The sequence below is a fragment of the Lissotriton vulgaris genome, chromosome 8 (assembly GCF_964263255.1).
Source record: "Lissotriton vulgaris chromosome 8, aLisVul1.2, whole genome shotgun sequence".
In the NCBI taxonomy this organism is placed as follows: Eukaryota; Metazoa; Chordata; class Amphibia; order Caudata; family Salamandridae; genus Lissotriton; species Lissotriton vulgaris.
Window position 1 is genome coordinate 334,464,544 of NC_141696.1, and position 17,445 is coordinate 334,481,988.

General features: G+C 43.2%; 1 protein-coding gene across 2 annotated transcripts in view; it reads left to right on the forward strand.

Annotated features, from left to right (window-relative positions):
• The window catches only part of SLC35A5 (solute carrier family 35 member A5), a 130,344-nt gene that overhangs the window by 68,364 nt on the left and 44,535 nt on the right, over window positions 1–17,445 (forward strand). For both annotated transcript variants that reach the window (XM_086934099.1, XM_086934100.1), the window contains exon 5: window positions 2,509–2,642. In XM_086934099.1, the coding sequence (XP_086790225.1) occupies window positions 2,509–2,642 (134 nt within the window). The remainder of the gene's footprint in view (window positions 1–2,508; window positions 2,643–17,445) is intronic.

Genomic DNA, 17,445 nt, shown 5'->3' on the forward strand with positions numbered 1-17,445 from the left:
AGCTTACCTAGGTACCAGAATTGAACGGGCTGGTAACTCACATAAAGAACTTTATTCCATAGTAAAGGAATTCTCTAATCCTTCCTCCTGCCAACCACCTACCATCAAGTCCCAAGAATGGGCCCACAGGCTCTCCACTTATTTCAAGGACAAAATTGATATAATTCACAAGGCATTTCCTAGCGAGACTGAATCCCTCAACACCAAGGACAATCGCATATGTCCACCTAATCTGCCTACCCTGGAAGCAACATCCTTGCCTAAACCCCTTCTTGAATTCCATACTGTCACGGTGGGAGAAGTCGCTGACAAATTAAAGATAGTAAAATCAGGTTCCCCCAGTGATCCCGCATCGGCCCAGATCCTGACAAAAATAGCTCCTGCTATGATGACAGAATTAACGGCAATCCTTAACCTATCTATAGCCCAAGCTATCTTTCCGGTGTCCTGGAAAGAAGCCGCAGTAAGACCCATCTTAAAAAAGAGCAATGCTGACCCAGAACAACCATTAAATTACCGTCCTATCTCTCTTTTGCCATTCCTTGGCAAAATAATGGAATCATTAATCAACACCCAACTAACTAAACACCTAGAGGACAACATGTTACTGGATACCACCCAATCGGGCTTTAGAGCCTGCCACAGCACCGAGACCGCTCTCTTGGAGGTTGTGGATAACATCCGGCTGTCCCTGGACGCCAAGCAATCGGCCATCCTGATTTTACTTGACCTGTCGGCGGCCTTCGACACCATCTCCCATAGTGTTCTATTAAAGCGGCTAGCGGAGATTGGTGTCGAGGGTCAAGCGCACAAATGGATCCAAAGCTATCTGACAGGGAGGCGGTCAAGGGTCAAAATCGGCCCATTCTCGTCATCCTACGTGGACAACGATAAAGGAGTCCCTCAGGGCTCTATCTTAAGTCCAACGTTATTTAATATATATCTATCGCCTCTGGCTAAAGTAATCAAAGCACATGGCTTTGAGACGGTATCTTACGCCGACGATAACCAGATCCTGATAACCCTAGGATCTAACCACTTAGACGCCAAAATGCGATTTCAACAATGCATGATCTCCATTCAAGAATGGATGACGACCAACTACTTAATGCTAAATACCACGAAAACGGAAATCTTACTATTTGGCAAGGCAAATAAAATCTGGTCAGAAGAGTGGTGGCCGTCATCCCTAGGCCCTTGCCCAGCTCCAAAAAATTCAGCAGGGAATCATCATTGATGATAAACTGACCCTGTCCCAACACATAAACAAAGTGGTTCACACCAGCATAGGGCAAATGAGAAGCCTAAGAAAAATCTTCAAGTGGATCCCACTCGCTTCCCGGAAACCCCTTATCCAGGGCCTCATAATCAGTCGCCTCGATTATGGAAACGCACTACTGGCTGATGTGAACGAAGGTCTTCTAACTAAACTTCAGACCCTGCAAAATTCCGCCGCAAGGCTGATCCTTGACCTCACTCCCCGCACCCCTTCAGCTCCATGCCTCAGAACTCTCCATTGGCTTCCTATAAGAAAGCGCATCAAATTTAAGATCTGCTGCCTAGTGCACAAATCCATAAACGGACAGGGTCCTAAGTACCTTCAGAGAAATCTTCAGGGATACTGCCCGGGAAGGACTCTTCGCTCATCAAATAAACATCTTTTAATATCCCAAAGGTTAGGACTGTCAGAAATGGGGACAGAAGCTTCTCCAAAACAGGCCCCACCACTTGGAACTCTTTACCATTGTCTATCAGAACTGACCCTAACCACAAAACATTCCGCAAGAATCTTAAAACCTGGCTATTTTAATCTGTATACAGCTCCTGTTCTCTCTAACTTTTAGACTCCGCAAGCGCTCTGAGACCGAACGGTGAAATATGCGCTATACAAAAATAAATACAATACAATACAATACAATACAATAGAGTTTTGTTGTTTGGTGCACCTGTGCTTTTGTTTCAAACTATGTGTATTGATTTGAATGCGTCCAACTGTTCAGCGGTGTAATCTTCAAGTTTTTTGAAATAGCTTTTACTGTAATTAGGTGTGTGTGTGTGTATGTGTGTGTGTGTATATATATATATATATATATATATCTCAATATCAACCAGAAATTATCCCTGCAAGCAGGGATGAAACCGTATTAACCCATAGTTGCCATCAAAACTATTTAATTTTCACATTCCCTCTTTCTTGCTGAAACCACAGTTCCCATAATGCGCTGAACTGCATCCAACCTAGATTTTCGCCACTCCAGTTCTTAATTGCACAGTTTATAGCGCCTTCAGCCACTTCAAACATCATTGCACTTTCACTGCCTCAGAGGAAACTAATTTCATATAGGGCCGAACAGTAATGTAGTCTGTGAACCATTGAAGGCGCTATATACATATATATATATATTGCTGCCTCATTACATTAATGCAAATATATAATAAAACTACGTTTCAATACCAAATATTTACAAAGTAATCTTGTAACTTTCTTTTTTACACATTTTCTTTTAGATGGACGGTCATATAACGAATTTAAGTGTTCTTCAAGAAAGGATGTATTAATATTCATGAAGTGGTCCGTTCCAGCCTTTTTGTACTTCCTGGACAACCTCTTCTTCTTTTATATACTCTCGTACCTCCAGCCTGTAAGTTTTTACCAATTGCGCACAAATGCACGCTATGTTTTCATGAGATTTTCTTTGATTTTGCGTAAACAAGAATATTTGCGCCCCTACACAGGATCCTGGAAAACATTTTTATACGTGAAAATGTTATTTTTAAAATTTATATTAAAAGAAACATGCCTGTAAGCAGGTATAATCTGTTTTCTTAAACTGTCTAGCTTTCATTTGTTGACAGCAGTTTAAATCGCATCTTGCTTATCTGCTATATAATTCCTACATAGACAACAATCATCACTACTACATTTTCTCCGCATTGGCAACATCTGGCAAATGTTATCTTTCTAAACAATATGTGGTCTTTGGTCTGCCTTAATTGTGCAGACAGACGTTTCGGTATAGGTGGTGAAATACCTGTTATCGCAGTGGGGAGGGCTAAACGGGGGAGGTTCCCACCCCCAAATCCCCCCCCCCCTAAATCCCCCCCCCCCCCGCTGTGAAAATTAAAAAAAACAGCAATCGCCGCAAGTCTAACACCAGCGTCTATAGTGTGTCCCGCTGTGAAATGTCTGGAAATCATGTTTGACAGCATTTTGTGAATACATGCGTTTTATTTGGGTTTTCATATTAAACCTGGCTTCTTGGCTTTGCCGATGCATAAAGTCATTCAGATTGCTTTTGACATGAATGAGAGGAAACCTGATCTTGTTTCATTTGAGGAGTTTTAGAAGCAGCACTGGCCCATTACAGCCTGAAGGGTCTGTTGGCGTGTTTATTTTTTCACTTCCTACAGCAATGATCAACAAACACTTCGCTGTCTTTTCAGACATTGTCATTTAAAAAAAAAATTTTAAGACATTTTTATTAAGGTTTTTCAGATACAAAACAAAGGCCATAATAAAACGTATTTAATTTAAGTAAAGTAAAATAAACAATCAGGCATATAACATACGTAAGATAAATTTGTAATTGGAAGAGATAAAAGAAATAGGATAGCAAGAAAGAGAAAGAAGGAAGAATCAAAATGATATAGGATAATATTATGGAAAAAGAAATAAAAATAGTTAACGTAAAGGAGGGTTAGAAGAAAGGTAAGTAATAAAGAGAAGCCAAAGGAGATCAGATTTGATTTTTAGAGAAACAGAAGAAGATGAAACAGTAGCAATCCTGTGCTAATCACAAATAAAATTCCACCAAGTAAGTAACGATAATTTGGAATTATCTTTCCAGGATGATAAAAATTACCTTAAAAGCTAAAGCAATAAAAAGATCAAACCGTCTTGAAACAGAGGATTCAATATCTACATCAGGTGATAAAGATCCTGAAAAAAACATGCAGTAGTGATAAAGTAGCATTGAAGTTAAATGTTGACATGCAAACATTCTAAACTAAATTCCAAAAAGATAAAACAGTCATATAGTTGATGTTTTAACGTGCCTGTTTCACTAGAACATGACCAACAAAGTGGAGAGGAGGTTGGTGAAAACTTACAAATGCTAACAGGAGTAATAATAGCTCTATGATAAATAAAATACAATGATTGAGTTATACGCGCAGCAGCAGAAACTTTGAACAATTTGGACCACAGTTTCTCCCAGGTAATAACAGGGACAGAAACGGACAGATCATTTTCCCATGCAATCTCAATATTGGACTTAAAACGATCAGTAACATTGGATAACAATAATTTATATACAAGGGCGGCTTTAGGTCTGTGGGTTGAAAATAAAGGATATAGAGGAGTAGAAGGAATTAAAGATGGTGAGTCAGGTGGGAGTGAAAAAGTAGCTAAATGAGATTGTATGGCATTAACAATGATATTGCATTAATTGAAAAAGGAATCAGGCAACTGATCGCGTATTTGTAGGTCATGAAAGGGGATAATAGAATAATTATGGAGAAATTGATAAACAAAAGTGATATCCTTTTCCTTCCAATATTTATAGTAAAAAGATGTGCCTTTATATTTAAGAAATGTATTATACCATACAGTAGAGGATAAAAAACATTGAAGAGGAGTCAAATCCTTAGAGAATGTATTATAAAGTAAATTTTGGGAGTATTTCAAAACAGGATTTTTGGACAAAAAGGTACAATTTGACATAAAAATAATATGTTGAAAAGAAAAATCTTTTAATAATGAACGTTCAAAAAGGATCAATCTGGGGACATGAATATCTAAAAAATCATAAACCAATGAAAAAGATTGTTTAATCAAAAAAGCTGTGTGATAAGCTTTAAAGTTAGGAAAGCGAACTCCACCTTCATTTTTAGGTCGAATAAGTTTGTGTAAAGCAATATGTGGGTGTTTATTAATCCACAAGAATTTTATACAAATAGTTAATTCGAGAGAAATATACATTGGGGATTTTAATAGGAAGCATAGACACTGTGTATAACACGTGAGGAGCAATCATCATTTTAATAGTATCCAATCTACTCCTCCATGAAAGATATAAAGGAGACCATATGAGGAGGAGGGATTGAAGTTTCTTCTGTAATGCGTTAAATGTGAATTTAAGAGTATCAATTAGGGTTGATGAAAACCAATTGCCAAGATATTTAATTTTGGAGGGACACCAGGCAAAATTAGTATCACTAAACATAAATTGGTAGCAAATAGAATTTAAAGGTAGAACTTCTGTTTTTGATAAATTTAGTTTATAACCAGAAATAGAGGAAAAGAGTCAAACTTCATTCATAAAGTGTGGAAGGGAGTCTACAGGATTGGACATATACATCAGAATATCATCTGCATAAGCAGATATTTTAGTTTCAACAGAGGCAAGTTTAAAACCAGTAATCTGAGAGTTAGCCCGAATTCGAACTAAGAATGGTTCAAGGCATAGGATAAATAATAAAGGAGAAAGAGGGCATCCCCGCCTTGTACCTCTAGATAAAGAAAAACATTTGGAGAAATGGTTATTAACAAAAATACTGGCTCGAGGACAAGAATACAAAAGTTTAATATAAGAAATCACTACTAGGACATGCCACACTCTAGGCTTGTCCTACCTTACGCTTACAATGCACCCTGCCCGTAGGCCTACCATAGGGGTGACTGATATGAAGGTGAGGGAAGGTTCTGGGACTGGTAAGTGTGGACACTTGCACAGTCAGCGTGACAGTACGAGACCATACGCGGGGTCAGCAATGGCGGACCCGAGGCATATCTTACGAGGCCGCTTCTGTGGGTGGCGCAACCCACGCTGCAGGCCCACTAGCAGCATTTGTATTTGTATCTGTATCTGTAGCTGCAAGCCCCGGCACGCCTCGGCACGCCTCGTGCACTTTACTGGGGACTGACAGTAAACCAAATAATCCAATCGTGGAAATCAATTACACATACACTTTACATTGGGAGCACTTGCACTGCGGCACAGATCGGCCGTGGCGCAGTGCCCTGAGCATCGAACACCAGCAAAACATCTGAGGCACATCAGCAAAAAGTGGAAGGGAGACTCACGCCAAGGTGCCAGGTCTAACACTGATGCTAGAGCTTCTGGGTCTTTTATGGATGCCTTAATTGTCATAATTCCTAAACCTGATAAGGACCATTCTTACTGTAAAAATGACCGCCCTATATCATTAATTAATTATGATTGCAAAATGTTTGCTAAGATTCTTGCGTCCCGCCTTGATAGCATAATTCCTCTTTTGATTGGATTTGTGAAAGGTAGATTAGCTTCTGACAATGCTCAAATGTTTACTAATATTATTTCCCATGGCAAAACATTTAAGGACCGCCTTGCAGCTCTATCTTCAGATTCTGAAAAAGCATTGGACCGTATTAATTGGCAATTCATGTTTCAAACTCACCAATGGTTTGGTTTTGGACCCTCATTGATTTCTTATATTAAACTTTTGTATTCTTGTCCTCGAGCCAGTATTTTTGTTAATAACCATTTCTCCAAATGTTTTTCTTTATCTAGAGGTACAAGGCGGGGATGCCCTCTTTCTCCTTTATTATTTATCCTATGCCTTGAACCATTCTTAGTTCGAATTCGGGCTAACTCTCTGATGAGACTAGTTTTTTAGTAGATTCGAGTAATAGAGTAGTTTGCTAACATCTTACCCGCTTTATTTTGACCTCCATGATATTTAAACTTAATCTTAAGCAGAATGTTACATGCTTCAACAGTTGCTAATTTATTAAGTTCAGTTTTTGCTGCAATTAAATCATGAAGGGCATTAAGAGATCTAGAATAAAATATTTATACTCTAATCCTTTAATTTTTTGCAGTTGATCCTCATATTTAATTCTTGTGGCCTTTTTCTTTTTTGGTACATAAGAAATGGTGAAGGCACGGAGAGCAGCTTTAAAAGCATCCCAGTTATTAGGGACAGATGTATCTAATGGGTCATTGAAATTAAAGTATTCATTAATAAAAGTGGTGACATCTTTGATGAAAACTGCATCAGATAATAAGAAAGTATTAAGTTTCCATCGGCTAAATTTGGAGGAAGTAAGTGAAAGGTCTAAAACAGCATAAACAGGAGCATGGTCTGAAATAAAAATGGATCCAATTTCAGATTTTTGAATAGAGGGAAGTAGGGACTTTCTAACCAAAATGTAATCAATCCTAGAACGAGTATTGTGAGAAGTTGGCCTGATATGCAGTGCTCACTATTCTAGTGATCACTATGCATCAGTCCAAACAACCCTTATGGTGATTGGTTGTAAGTCAACCTTAGACCAGCTATCCTAGTAGCGTGGATACGAGCAGTCTTCGGGCTAAACTCTAGAGGGCGTGTTAAGCCAGCTGTTATACCATCACATACCCCTTGAACACCAAGTGAAAGGACACCACACAAGTGTTATGAAAATAAACAGTGTATTTATTAGAATCACAACAGCCCTGTACTCTTTATGAGGACAGGGTACTAAGCACACAACGAAACTCTTAAGAAAATACTTCAAGTGCACAATCAATACAAGTGCCCGAGGGCACGGAAAGTTTAGTGGTCTCGGGCGGACCCGATAAGGCAAGTCGGAAGCGATGGGGACTCGGGACCCTTAAATAAGGAGGCTATGCGGGCACCGAAATGCCGAAGGTACCTAGCCCAAGGGCTGCGGCTGCACAAGTCTTTACAGACGTCGGGAGTCCTCGCTGACGAGCCAGGAGCCGGAAGGAAGGAGTTGCTGGCCGGCGACCAGTGGAGATAGTTCGTAGAGATCCAAGCCTGGATCAGAGATGGATGACACCTGAAAGCAGAGGGGACCAAGTTCGTAACTACTAGCCAGTAGTCAGAGGGTACCAGGAGGGCACCGGATGATCGTCACCTCGACTAGGTGAGTGGGCGACGCTAGGCTCTGCAGTCTCATGGACCAGGAGGTGTTGTCGGCGACCAGGATGGAGGTGCAAGCTGTCCCACGAAGGTTGATGCTGTCGGCGTCGCTGGGCCCAGGATTGGGGCACCAAGCCTTGGCAAATTCAGGGCCACGTAGTGGGCCTAAAATGGCGTCGAGAGTGGACCAGGAGGGTCCGGGGTGCTCCTCTTGCAGAAGGGAGCAAGGGCCAGTCTGGAGCAACCAGACCAGCAGCGTTGGTTGTCGGTTGTCGTCAAGAAGGGCACAAGCCAGCGGCTAGTAACCAGACAACGTGATGAGCGGCAAAAGCAGAAGGGCCCCACGCAGATCGTGGAGATACTGGGAGGCTGCACTTCGGTGCTGGAGCTGCTCAGGGTCGGGGCTTCTCGGACCCCAAAGCACTCACCAGAGGATCCCTCGGCGGTCGTGCTGGTTTAAGAAAGCGTGCAGGTTTTGATGATGGCCGGTCCCTCGAGGTCTCGTCGCACCCACGGATCTCAGCTGAGCTGACGATGTGGGTAGAGGTCAGAGGTGCCAGGGAAGCCGGTTCTCGTCGAGCTGGGCAGTCGGATTCCTGAGGAAGGACTTGCAGCAAACTGCAGAGTTCTTAGATGGTGCCTGCGGATGCAGGGTGACTACTCCTTAGCCACATGGGAGAAATCTTGAGAAGAGTCGAGAGTTCCTTTCGTAGAAAGTATTCTTGATTCAAAGATGATCTAATTTGGAAGGGTCCCTGCTCCTGCCTTTATCCTAAAGAAAGGGGTGGGTACGTGACTAGGTCCTGCCCTAAGGGTGGGACCAGAAAGGGGGGTGGTTACACCCCTCTCCCATGCCGGACTTTCCCCAGGTCAGGGGCTGGGGCGCCCCTGGAACTGGTTCTAGCCGGCAGATGCGTAGTGAGCACCGGGGTGCCACTCCGCAGTCACCTTCCTGTAAAGCCCTGCCTACCCAGGATACACAAAACCCTGTCTGGGATGGTGCGAACACCGCCCCGGACAGGAAACCCTTTGTCCAAGCTCTCCTCGCTGGAAGGACTCCCAGCAGCAGGAGGTCAGACTCGTGTCTGTGGTGGCAGCATCCATTTTGTGGAGCTGTGGCTTCAGTTAACTTTAACCGGGGTTCACAGTTACGTACATGTCGTGTCCCTCTAGAAGGGTGGAATGCTAACCACATCGCCAGCATTGGTGAGGGGTCAGTATCCGGATTCGTATGACACCTTACTCGACATGTCTTGATAACGCGATACCTAAGTTATCGATATGGTACGCGTTATCATGGAACAGCCATTGGGTCTTGGTTCTGCAAGCTGCAACCGGGCTCGGCTCGTGCCAGAGCCCAATTCACACGATTCCACGCACTCTGCCTTCAGGATTGTCAAGGCCTGCCATAGGAGTGATTGATAGGAATTCGGGTGTCCATTTTAGGGTCAGATATAGGTATACTATATCTAAAGCAAAAGGCGAGTACGCCACCTTGCCCCAGCTGTCGTACAGCCAGTTGTGTCAGATTTAGATGGCCATCCAGGGGTGGCGTAATACATGCTTCAGCCCCTGGTAGGCCCTGGGTACACCGATGCCCTGAGTTACAGGGTCTGACAAGGTGGCCCAGTTCCAATTGGTAATGCACCCAAGGTACACACGTCAATTTAGCGAGAGAACAGCCAGGCTGTGGGTCTGATTGGCAGGCCCACAGCCAGAGAAAGTCGTAAACCAGTGAAACAAAAGCAAAAAATCTGGGTGATCATAGGATTGCAGACCCTACTCTCCTACAAGATGATGCATATTTGAGAAAAAAGTGTATTCAAGTAAATCAGGGTGACAAGTTTTCCAAACATCAAATAACGGACGAGAGGCAATGGCCGATTGAAAAGATATATGAGATTTATCAGGTTGAAATTTACATTTGGATAATCTATCAGAAAAAGGGTCTAACCATTGGTTAAAGTCAGCAGCAACAATAATATTAGGACAATCTGTTGAGGAGAGAAGGATTTTAATATCATTCCAAAATTTGGGATCTGGTCTAACAGGACCATAGATATTTAACAAAACTAATGTTTTGTTTTGTACCACAATCTTAGCCATTACCCATCGACCATCATCATAATTTAGAGTGGATAAAATTTGAACTGATAAAGCTTTATGAAATAATATAGCTACACCCCCTTTTTTGTTGGATGAAGGAGAAAAAACAACTTGGCCCACCCATTGTCTTTTAAACTTTAGCGACTCCACATTTGTACAAGGAGTTTCTTGAAGAAAAGCAATTTGAGAATTGAGTTTAGGTAAATGTGACAGTACCTTTTGTTGTTTGACTGGATTCCCAAGACCCCAGACGTTCCACGTGACAGAGTTGCACATAATGGAGGATTGGGAAGATTGAATACATGTGGATTAGATACACTTAAAGGACAGGACTACAAAAAAGAACACACCATACAAAAAAATTACATGAAGACAATCCAACTTTACCCTAATGCAATAACAAAGAACAATGGAGAATAAATATAAATACAGAGAAATAAAAAGTATACGATCAAAGAGAAAGCAGAAGAAGAAAAGGGAGAAAAAGAAAGGGATAGATGAAGAGGAGAAAGACGAACGGACAGATCAAAGCTAAATAGCCAGATCTGTAAGAAGAGAAGAAAACAATGAAGATTGAGCATAGTGACGCGAGGCAAGACGGACCTCAGAAAGACAAAAAAAAAGATCTAGAAAATAAGAGCCATGATAAGAGATACAGTATAGAGAATAGGAACAAGTAAAAGGGAAAAAAGGAACAAAATCAAATATATTAAACACTAACTATAATGTAGATGAGTAAAACAAATTAGATCAGAGATCTATTCCAGAGAAATCAATTAGAGATAAACAAAGAGATAAAAACAAAACAGAAAATCAGGTGTTAGTGTCCATTCCGTTGGAAGAGAAGGACTGAAGGAGGAGTTTAAGTTTTCCAGGATCATCAAAAGCTCGTGAACGCCCATCATGAGTGATCTTGCAGAGGCATGGATGAAGAATGGCATATTGAATATTAAGATGTCTCATTTGGGGACTCAAAGCAAGGAACTCTTTCCGGTGTATTAGTTGCATTAGAGATGTCTTGAGAGGTGAAGATGTTATGACCAGACCAAATGAGATGACGTTAGAGTTTAACAGCCTTTAAAACAAGCTCAGTAAATTCCAAAAAGATCATAATGATTCCACGTGGTTTAGCAGGATTTGAAGTGAGGCAACCCAAACTGTGAGCTCTTTGTATATTGAGGGGAGAGTTTGAAGATGGAAGATTGAGAAGCTCAGGGAGAAATTTCTGAAGAAACAAGACCATATTAAAACCTTCAACATTTTCCGGAAGACCATATAGGCGTAGGTTGTTTCGACGATTACGATTTTCCAAGTCCTCAGTTTGGAGTTTCAGTTTATGAATTTCCTGTTCAAGTGTTGGAATCTTAGTAGAGATATCCTGTAAATCGCTGACACGTTGTTCCCGATCCAATACTTTGTCTTCCATGACAATCCATCTGTCTTCTATTTGTTTCAATTTTTCATTTGTTGCAGTCATGAAGAGTTGAAGACTCCGTACCGCATCCAGTATAGAATCCAGAACGGGGTTCTGCGAAGAATGAATAGGAGACGGTGGGTCATTTTTGTGCCTCTTTTGTTTTGTGCCTTTGATAGAGGACCTAGCAGAATGTGAGTTGCTAGCCATTGTAGTAACAAGAGTAAAATAACTCGAAATGTGCGCAGAATTTAGTCCTCAAGAAAAAAAAAGAAAACACTGATGAAAGAGGTGTTTCCAGCTGATGATGTCAGATGAGTACTCAAGCACAAATATAGCAATCGCCTATTGTAAAAATAAAATATGGAAACGCGAGCTCAGCAGCCAATAATGGCGGCCGCCCACATTCCCAATAGGACAGATGTCAGAAAGTAAGTCTAGCTGAGGTAAAACTGGAGACAGTGCAGCCCAAATCATTGCACAAAACCAGGTGATCAAAAAACAGATGTTCAAACACTTGAGTAGTAGCGGGAGATTATTGAGAGAAAACGTCCTTGAAGTGGTCCATTTAAAATAGCATCCTAATATATCAAATGGCATCAAATTGCAAGTAAATGAAGGAGTAGAAACAAAAGCCACTGTGTGCCATATAGTTGAAGAAATTGAAATTCATGTAGTCCTAGAATACAACAGGGAGTTAAGAGAGGAGATGTAAGGCTGTATATGAACAGTAAGGCTATGTATGAACATAAGTCTATTTCCCACGCCGAAAATAAACAAAAAAAAGAGTCCAATTTACTGGAAGGAATGAACAGCTGGATGATATATGTATAAAAATATGATGCCGGTAAAAAGGGCTGCAGCGGTGCAAGAACAGAGGGAAAAAATAATTACCGGCAGGCTGTAATGCAATCACGACGGCCCAAAATGGCGGCCGCTCGCGTCGCGATGAGACAGGAACAGAGCTTCTTACTAAAAAGCCAGGGCAAAGAAGCGCTCAGGAGAGAAACCATGCGCTCACGGCATCCTTAAACGCAAATGCCTGGTGTTCTGAGGGTTGAATAAGACAGGAAGACGGCTCTCGGGAAGAAATGAATCCCGCCGACAATCGAAGCTCAAGCAGAGTCCGCCATTATGCGTCGGCGTCGAAGCCACCCAGACGTTGTCATTTAACCCCAAAAAAATTGAGTGGAGTGTCTGGCTTCAAATGAAACCCTCCGATTTAGGTTTCCTTTTTTTTCAAACTACTTTTATATAGCACAAACTAGACCCGAAGATATTGGGTATCAGCGCCCTTTAAATGAGCCCCACTTTTGTTAAAGACGGACACATTTGTTTTTAGTTAGTTTTGCTAGGCATGCGGCGATTAAGTGATTTTTCCAGAATAACAGGATGTTGAGCGTCATTGCAGAGACTCTAAACCATTTTCCAGGAATATAGCATGTTACAACGCATGCTATTACATCGCGTTGTATTACAACGCATTTGTTACAACGTGATACCTTTACATCGCCAGTCATTAGATCGACTTGCTGTAGGGGGCGCGTTGAATTTAGGAATAGTATAATTTACTATTCCAACTCCAACCTGCGCAAGAGTAGGGAAGGTGTTGTAATAGTAAATCATACTATTCCTTAGGTTAACACACCCCCTACAGCAAGTCGAGCTAATGACTTGCGATGTAAAGGTATCACGTTCTGACAACTCTACCAACAATGTGATGGCAGCATCGTAAACGCTGTTTCCCGTTTCCAGCTTTGAGGTCTCCTGCTCTAGCCGTTAGGCCACATCTGCTCCAATTTCCTTCTTTTTCCATTCAGGGTGAGTTGCTTCTTACCTATCCTTTCTGACAATTATGCCCAATAATTAAAAAATCCTCAAGCACAGTGTTTGTAGGTTGTGTTCTGATTCTCTTTGCTTTGAGGCTTGTGATATTTTCAGGTGAAGCTGCATTGGGGTCTGAAGGACAGAGAAAGAACTCACTTAAGTATTCTAAGAAAATAATGTAATTTCATAGGAACTCATCCTAGATCAAACTCCCTCTTCCTGAGAACTTCAACCATATTTGCATGGCTGGGCTTTGATTTGTGGAGCAAGATGCAGGGCTCACAGATTATAGATTACAACTACTAATAAACCTAAAGATTTCCCCATACCTCCATTCGGACACTTCAAAATCATTACTAAACTCTCCTAGTTAACTGTTAACTTGTGTAATAGTCTCTCTGCAGACTGATGGCAGGATGGTTATCTGCCAAGCACAGGTTTCGACATATGCTCTTGACACTCATCTTCAGATCTCTACTAAGAACCTTGCTTCGTAACATTCCAAGCTCATTTCTTCTGGTTTCCCATTATGAAGCCTCTAGTCTGATATGTTAATGTCCTCACTGTGCTAAAGTGCCTCCCCTGTGCCTCATTGACATTCTTATCCTTTGTTCTCTTCTTACCTTAATCATGTAATCGTCTCCCAGGCCAGCTTTATCAGTCCCCTTGCTTTGGCTCTTATAATGGGCTCTAAAGCGTCCACTTAATGGAACTTAAAAAACTGGCCTATTTTCCATGTTTTTGCAGTGTATATTATTTAAATCACAGTTGTTACTCCTCTGCCAAGGCAGAGGAGTGTCGCCCCACTGCTCTTTAACAGTGAAATAAAAATAAAATAAAATAACTTATGTTATCATTTTATTTTCTCCTACTTCCACAGCTTTGCGTGAGAGGCGGGGGCAAAAGAGGAGTGGTAGACCCTCCTTGGTGTGCATTGACTGCTTTGCCGACCCTCTCGGGCCACCCAAACAAACAGTCTTGCGCACTTCGAATGTTCTCCATGCAGGCTGCATTACAGCCAGGGCCGGACTGGGAACCAAAACCGGCCCTGGCAAAGTGCTCGGTCGCCCCCTCCCCCCAGGAGATGTTGGGAGTGTGACGAGTTCTTTGACAGGGCCGGTTTTCGGCCGATTTTGTTACAGGGACAATTTTGCAGATGTGCTGCAAAAACGTCCCAGAAACAACAAGCATTTGCAATGCAATAGGTCTCGCATTAGGAAAGTTTGAGCTATTGGTATTGTAAATGACAATTTTTTCATTTATGTGTTGGTTTTGAAAATAGCGAAATTAATAGCTTTGTCATTTACAATGCCAATAGTTTTAACTTTCGCAATGGTGACACCTATAGCATTTGTAATGCAATATGTGTTGTATTTACGTGACTGGCTCTGCGACTGATCGGAGCTGCTTCCCCCAAACCCCGCGCCTGGAGACCCTCACTGTTGAGTAGCGGTGCTTTATGAGTAGCGGGCTTTAAAATTCCCTGACTGATTGATTGATTCCTTTCTTTATGCATCCTACAAGTCCAGTATCTGGCCGAAAGAAACATTCGTGGTTGTATATTTATTTATAATATGGCTGGAGATAGAAAAGGAGGGCAAAATACTGTGGGAGGCAGGTCTACAACTTCCCTCAACGTATTGCATACACACTGTGTGCTCCTCTGCAGCCTCTGGAATGGGGAGCACTGTGTATCGGGCCCAGCCTGTGACTCAGACTAAAAGCACATTCCCACATACCGTGTACTCTTGTGCAGCCTCTCCAATGGGGGGGGACACAGTTAGGGTTGACACCTTTCCCAGAGAAAAACACAGGGCATTGGTTCACGTTTTAATATTCTGCAAAGGCCTAGACATACAACTTGATAGAAAATAGTCGGTGTTCAGGGAGAGGCAAGATGGCACCCGCTGCAGCCGACGTGTAAGCTGACTGTTCCTGCCTGACCTTGCAGATTACGATTAGGAAAGGAGTAGCAAGACGGATCTTCGCTTTTTCCATTTTGCTAGCTGATTGCTAATGCCCAGAAACGTTTGAAACATGACTGTACGCTATTCATCAACACTCTGCTCAACCTGAAGCGTCTGGTGGCTGGTAGCCGATGCTGGAGACATTGCTTGGTCTCACTGCGGGGCTGATAAGGTGTCGGCGAAGCCGGTGCGCGTTACCGCTAGGTAGTACGCGGATCACCTGGAAGCCGCTTTGTGATTTCGCCGGAGGATCGGATTCACTACAGGAAATGCCCCGAAAGGTGCGCGAGGGAAACCTCGCGGGCAAGAAAATGAAAATGTGGAGAACGTAGCAGCGGAGGTGAGAGAGGAAGCTCCGGGCAGCCTGGCTGATTCGGTAAGACTGGTACAACTGATGTTGCTGCCACGAGAGCTAAGGGGGCCCGACTGATTAAACCAGGGAGGAAAAGCTTCTGTATACAAGAAAACCGGGCACAGAGGCCTTGCACCCGGGACTAGGCGCAGGCGATAAAATGCGGCTGTGCACGTGCAACCAGGAGCGCGGTCTGGACAGACGGCTGTATGCAGCATGGCAGCCTATGCCAAGGATGGGAGCTGGAGTTACACAGGTGAGAACTAAAGGACCAGAGCACGGCTTGAACAACAAGTGCGCAGAACGACTGCCGATATTTTATACACTGTTGCGGGACAGTTGGGTTTCGAAAACGAGGCCTGACAAGCAAACGGGATTTCCGGCCGGGAGAAAGGAGAGGCGTGACACGCACTGAGGGGCGGAGAAACAACGGAGCGGGCTGCGGAGTCTGGTCTGACACGGAGGGACAGGACGAGAGGAGCCGGTGAGGGGGGCGTCGGGGCACATTAACGGTGCCTGCCCCCCCCGTGATGGAAGCCCTGCTTGTGCCCGATGAGCGGGGTTGGGAGTGTGTGTGTGCGTGTGCGGGTTTGTAAGAGGGGGGAGGGGGGGTGCGCGCGCTATGTGCCTGCGTGTGTTGTGCCTGTCTGCGTGTGTGTGTGTGTGTGCGCGCGCGCCTGTGCGTGCAGGGGATGGGGCCTGCCTGTGTGCGCGCCGTGTTTGCATGCAAGCCCTTCCGTCTGCGCAAGCGGGCTCGCTCCCGCGGTGAAATCCGACACTGGGAAAGCTCGTGACACTTTGGTGTCCACTTTCCCAAATACGGATAGCATTAGTTGTCGAGTTGTCGAGCTGACAGCATTCATGCTTCGCATGAATGCTAACGTCAGCTCGACCTAAAAACGGCCCCCAGGGGCCCAAAACCAGCTCCCACCCTTGCGGTGCACCAGGGGATTGCCCGGTGCCCCCAAGGGCCAATCCGGCCCAGATTACAGCCTGCGTGGCGAACATGCCCAGGCTCCTAACCAGCTTCTGAGCAGCGAAACACGGCGCTCAGACCAATCACAACGCTGCTAAGGCAACATTGTGATCGGATATCTGGGAGCCTGGGTGTGCTTCCTGTTCAGGCCGGCGAGGAGAGACGCGGCGAGAAGGTATGTTTTTGTTTTAATTTTTTAATGCCCCCGCCCCTCTACCTCTGGTCCGTGCTGGCCGCCGCTTGCAAATCATGTAGGTTGAATGTCATTTTTGTCTTTTCCTCCTGTCTCTCCCTCTATATTTGTTTTACAATACTTTTAATATGCTTTTACCTTGCACTATTTAACATCCTTATGTGCAATTTTGAATCTATGTATGTCTTGTAGAAGGTGTAGATTGTAAAACTTTTTTTAACAAATAGCAACACATGTAACCGAACCTGGGAAGTTCCGGATCCGTGCTTGATTGGGTGGATGTTTGGATGTGTAGCCTAATCTACATTTCCTATAGATTTGGTTGTGTTACTGATAAGCTCTAGATTCTCAAAACGATCCAGTCCTTGCAATGTGTGAAGCAGTCACTGTTGCCTCCTCAAATGATCGACTTTGTATATCATAACTAAAAGGATATACGAGCTCCCAATTGATTATAAAATTATTCATTTGAATAGTCATTTTTCGAAGTTTTCTCTGGATGAGGTTCTTGCCAATGTCTTGTTCTCTGCTTGGTAATCTGTCTCGAAAGAACTGGGAACTTAAGTGCGAGAAGAAAACGTATGCATATGCAGTAACCTTAGACTCCTTAGCCTATTACACTCTGTTTCATTGCCGTTTACACCATACTCTCACAACTCAAATACAACCATTTTCCTGTACATCCGTAGTCATGCATATTGG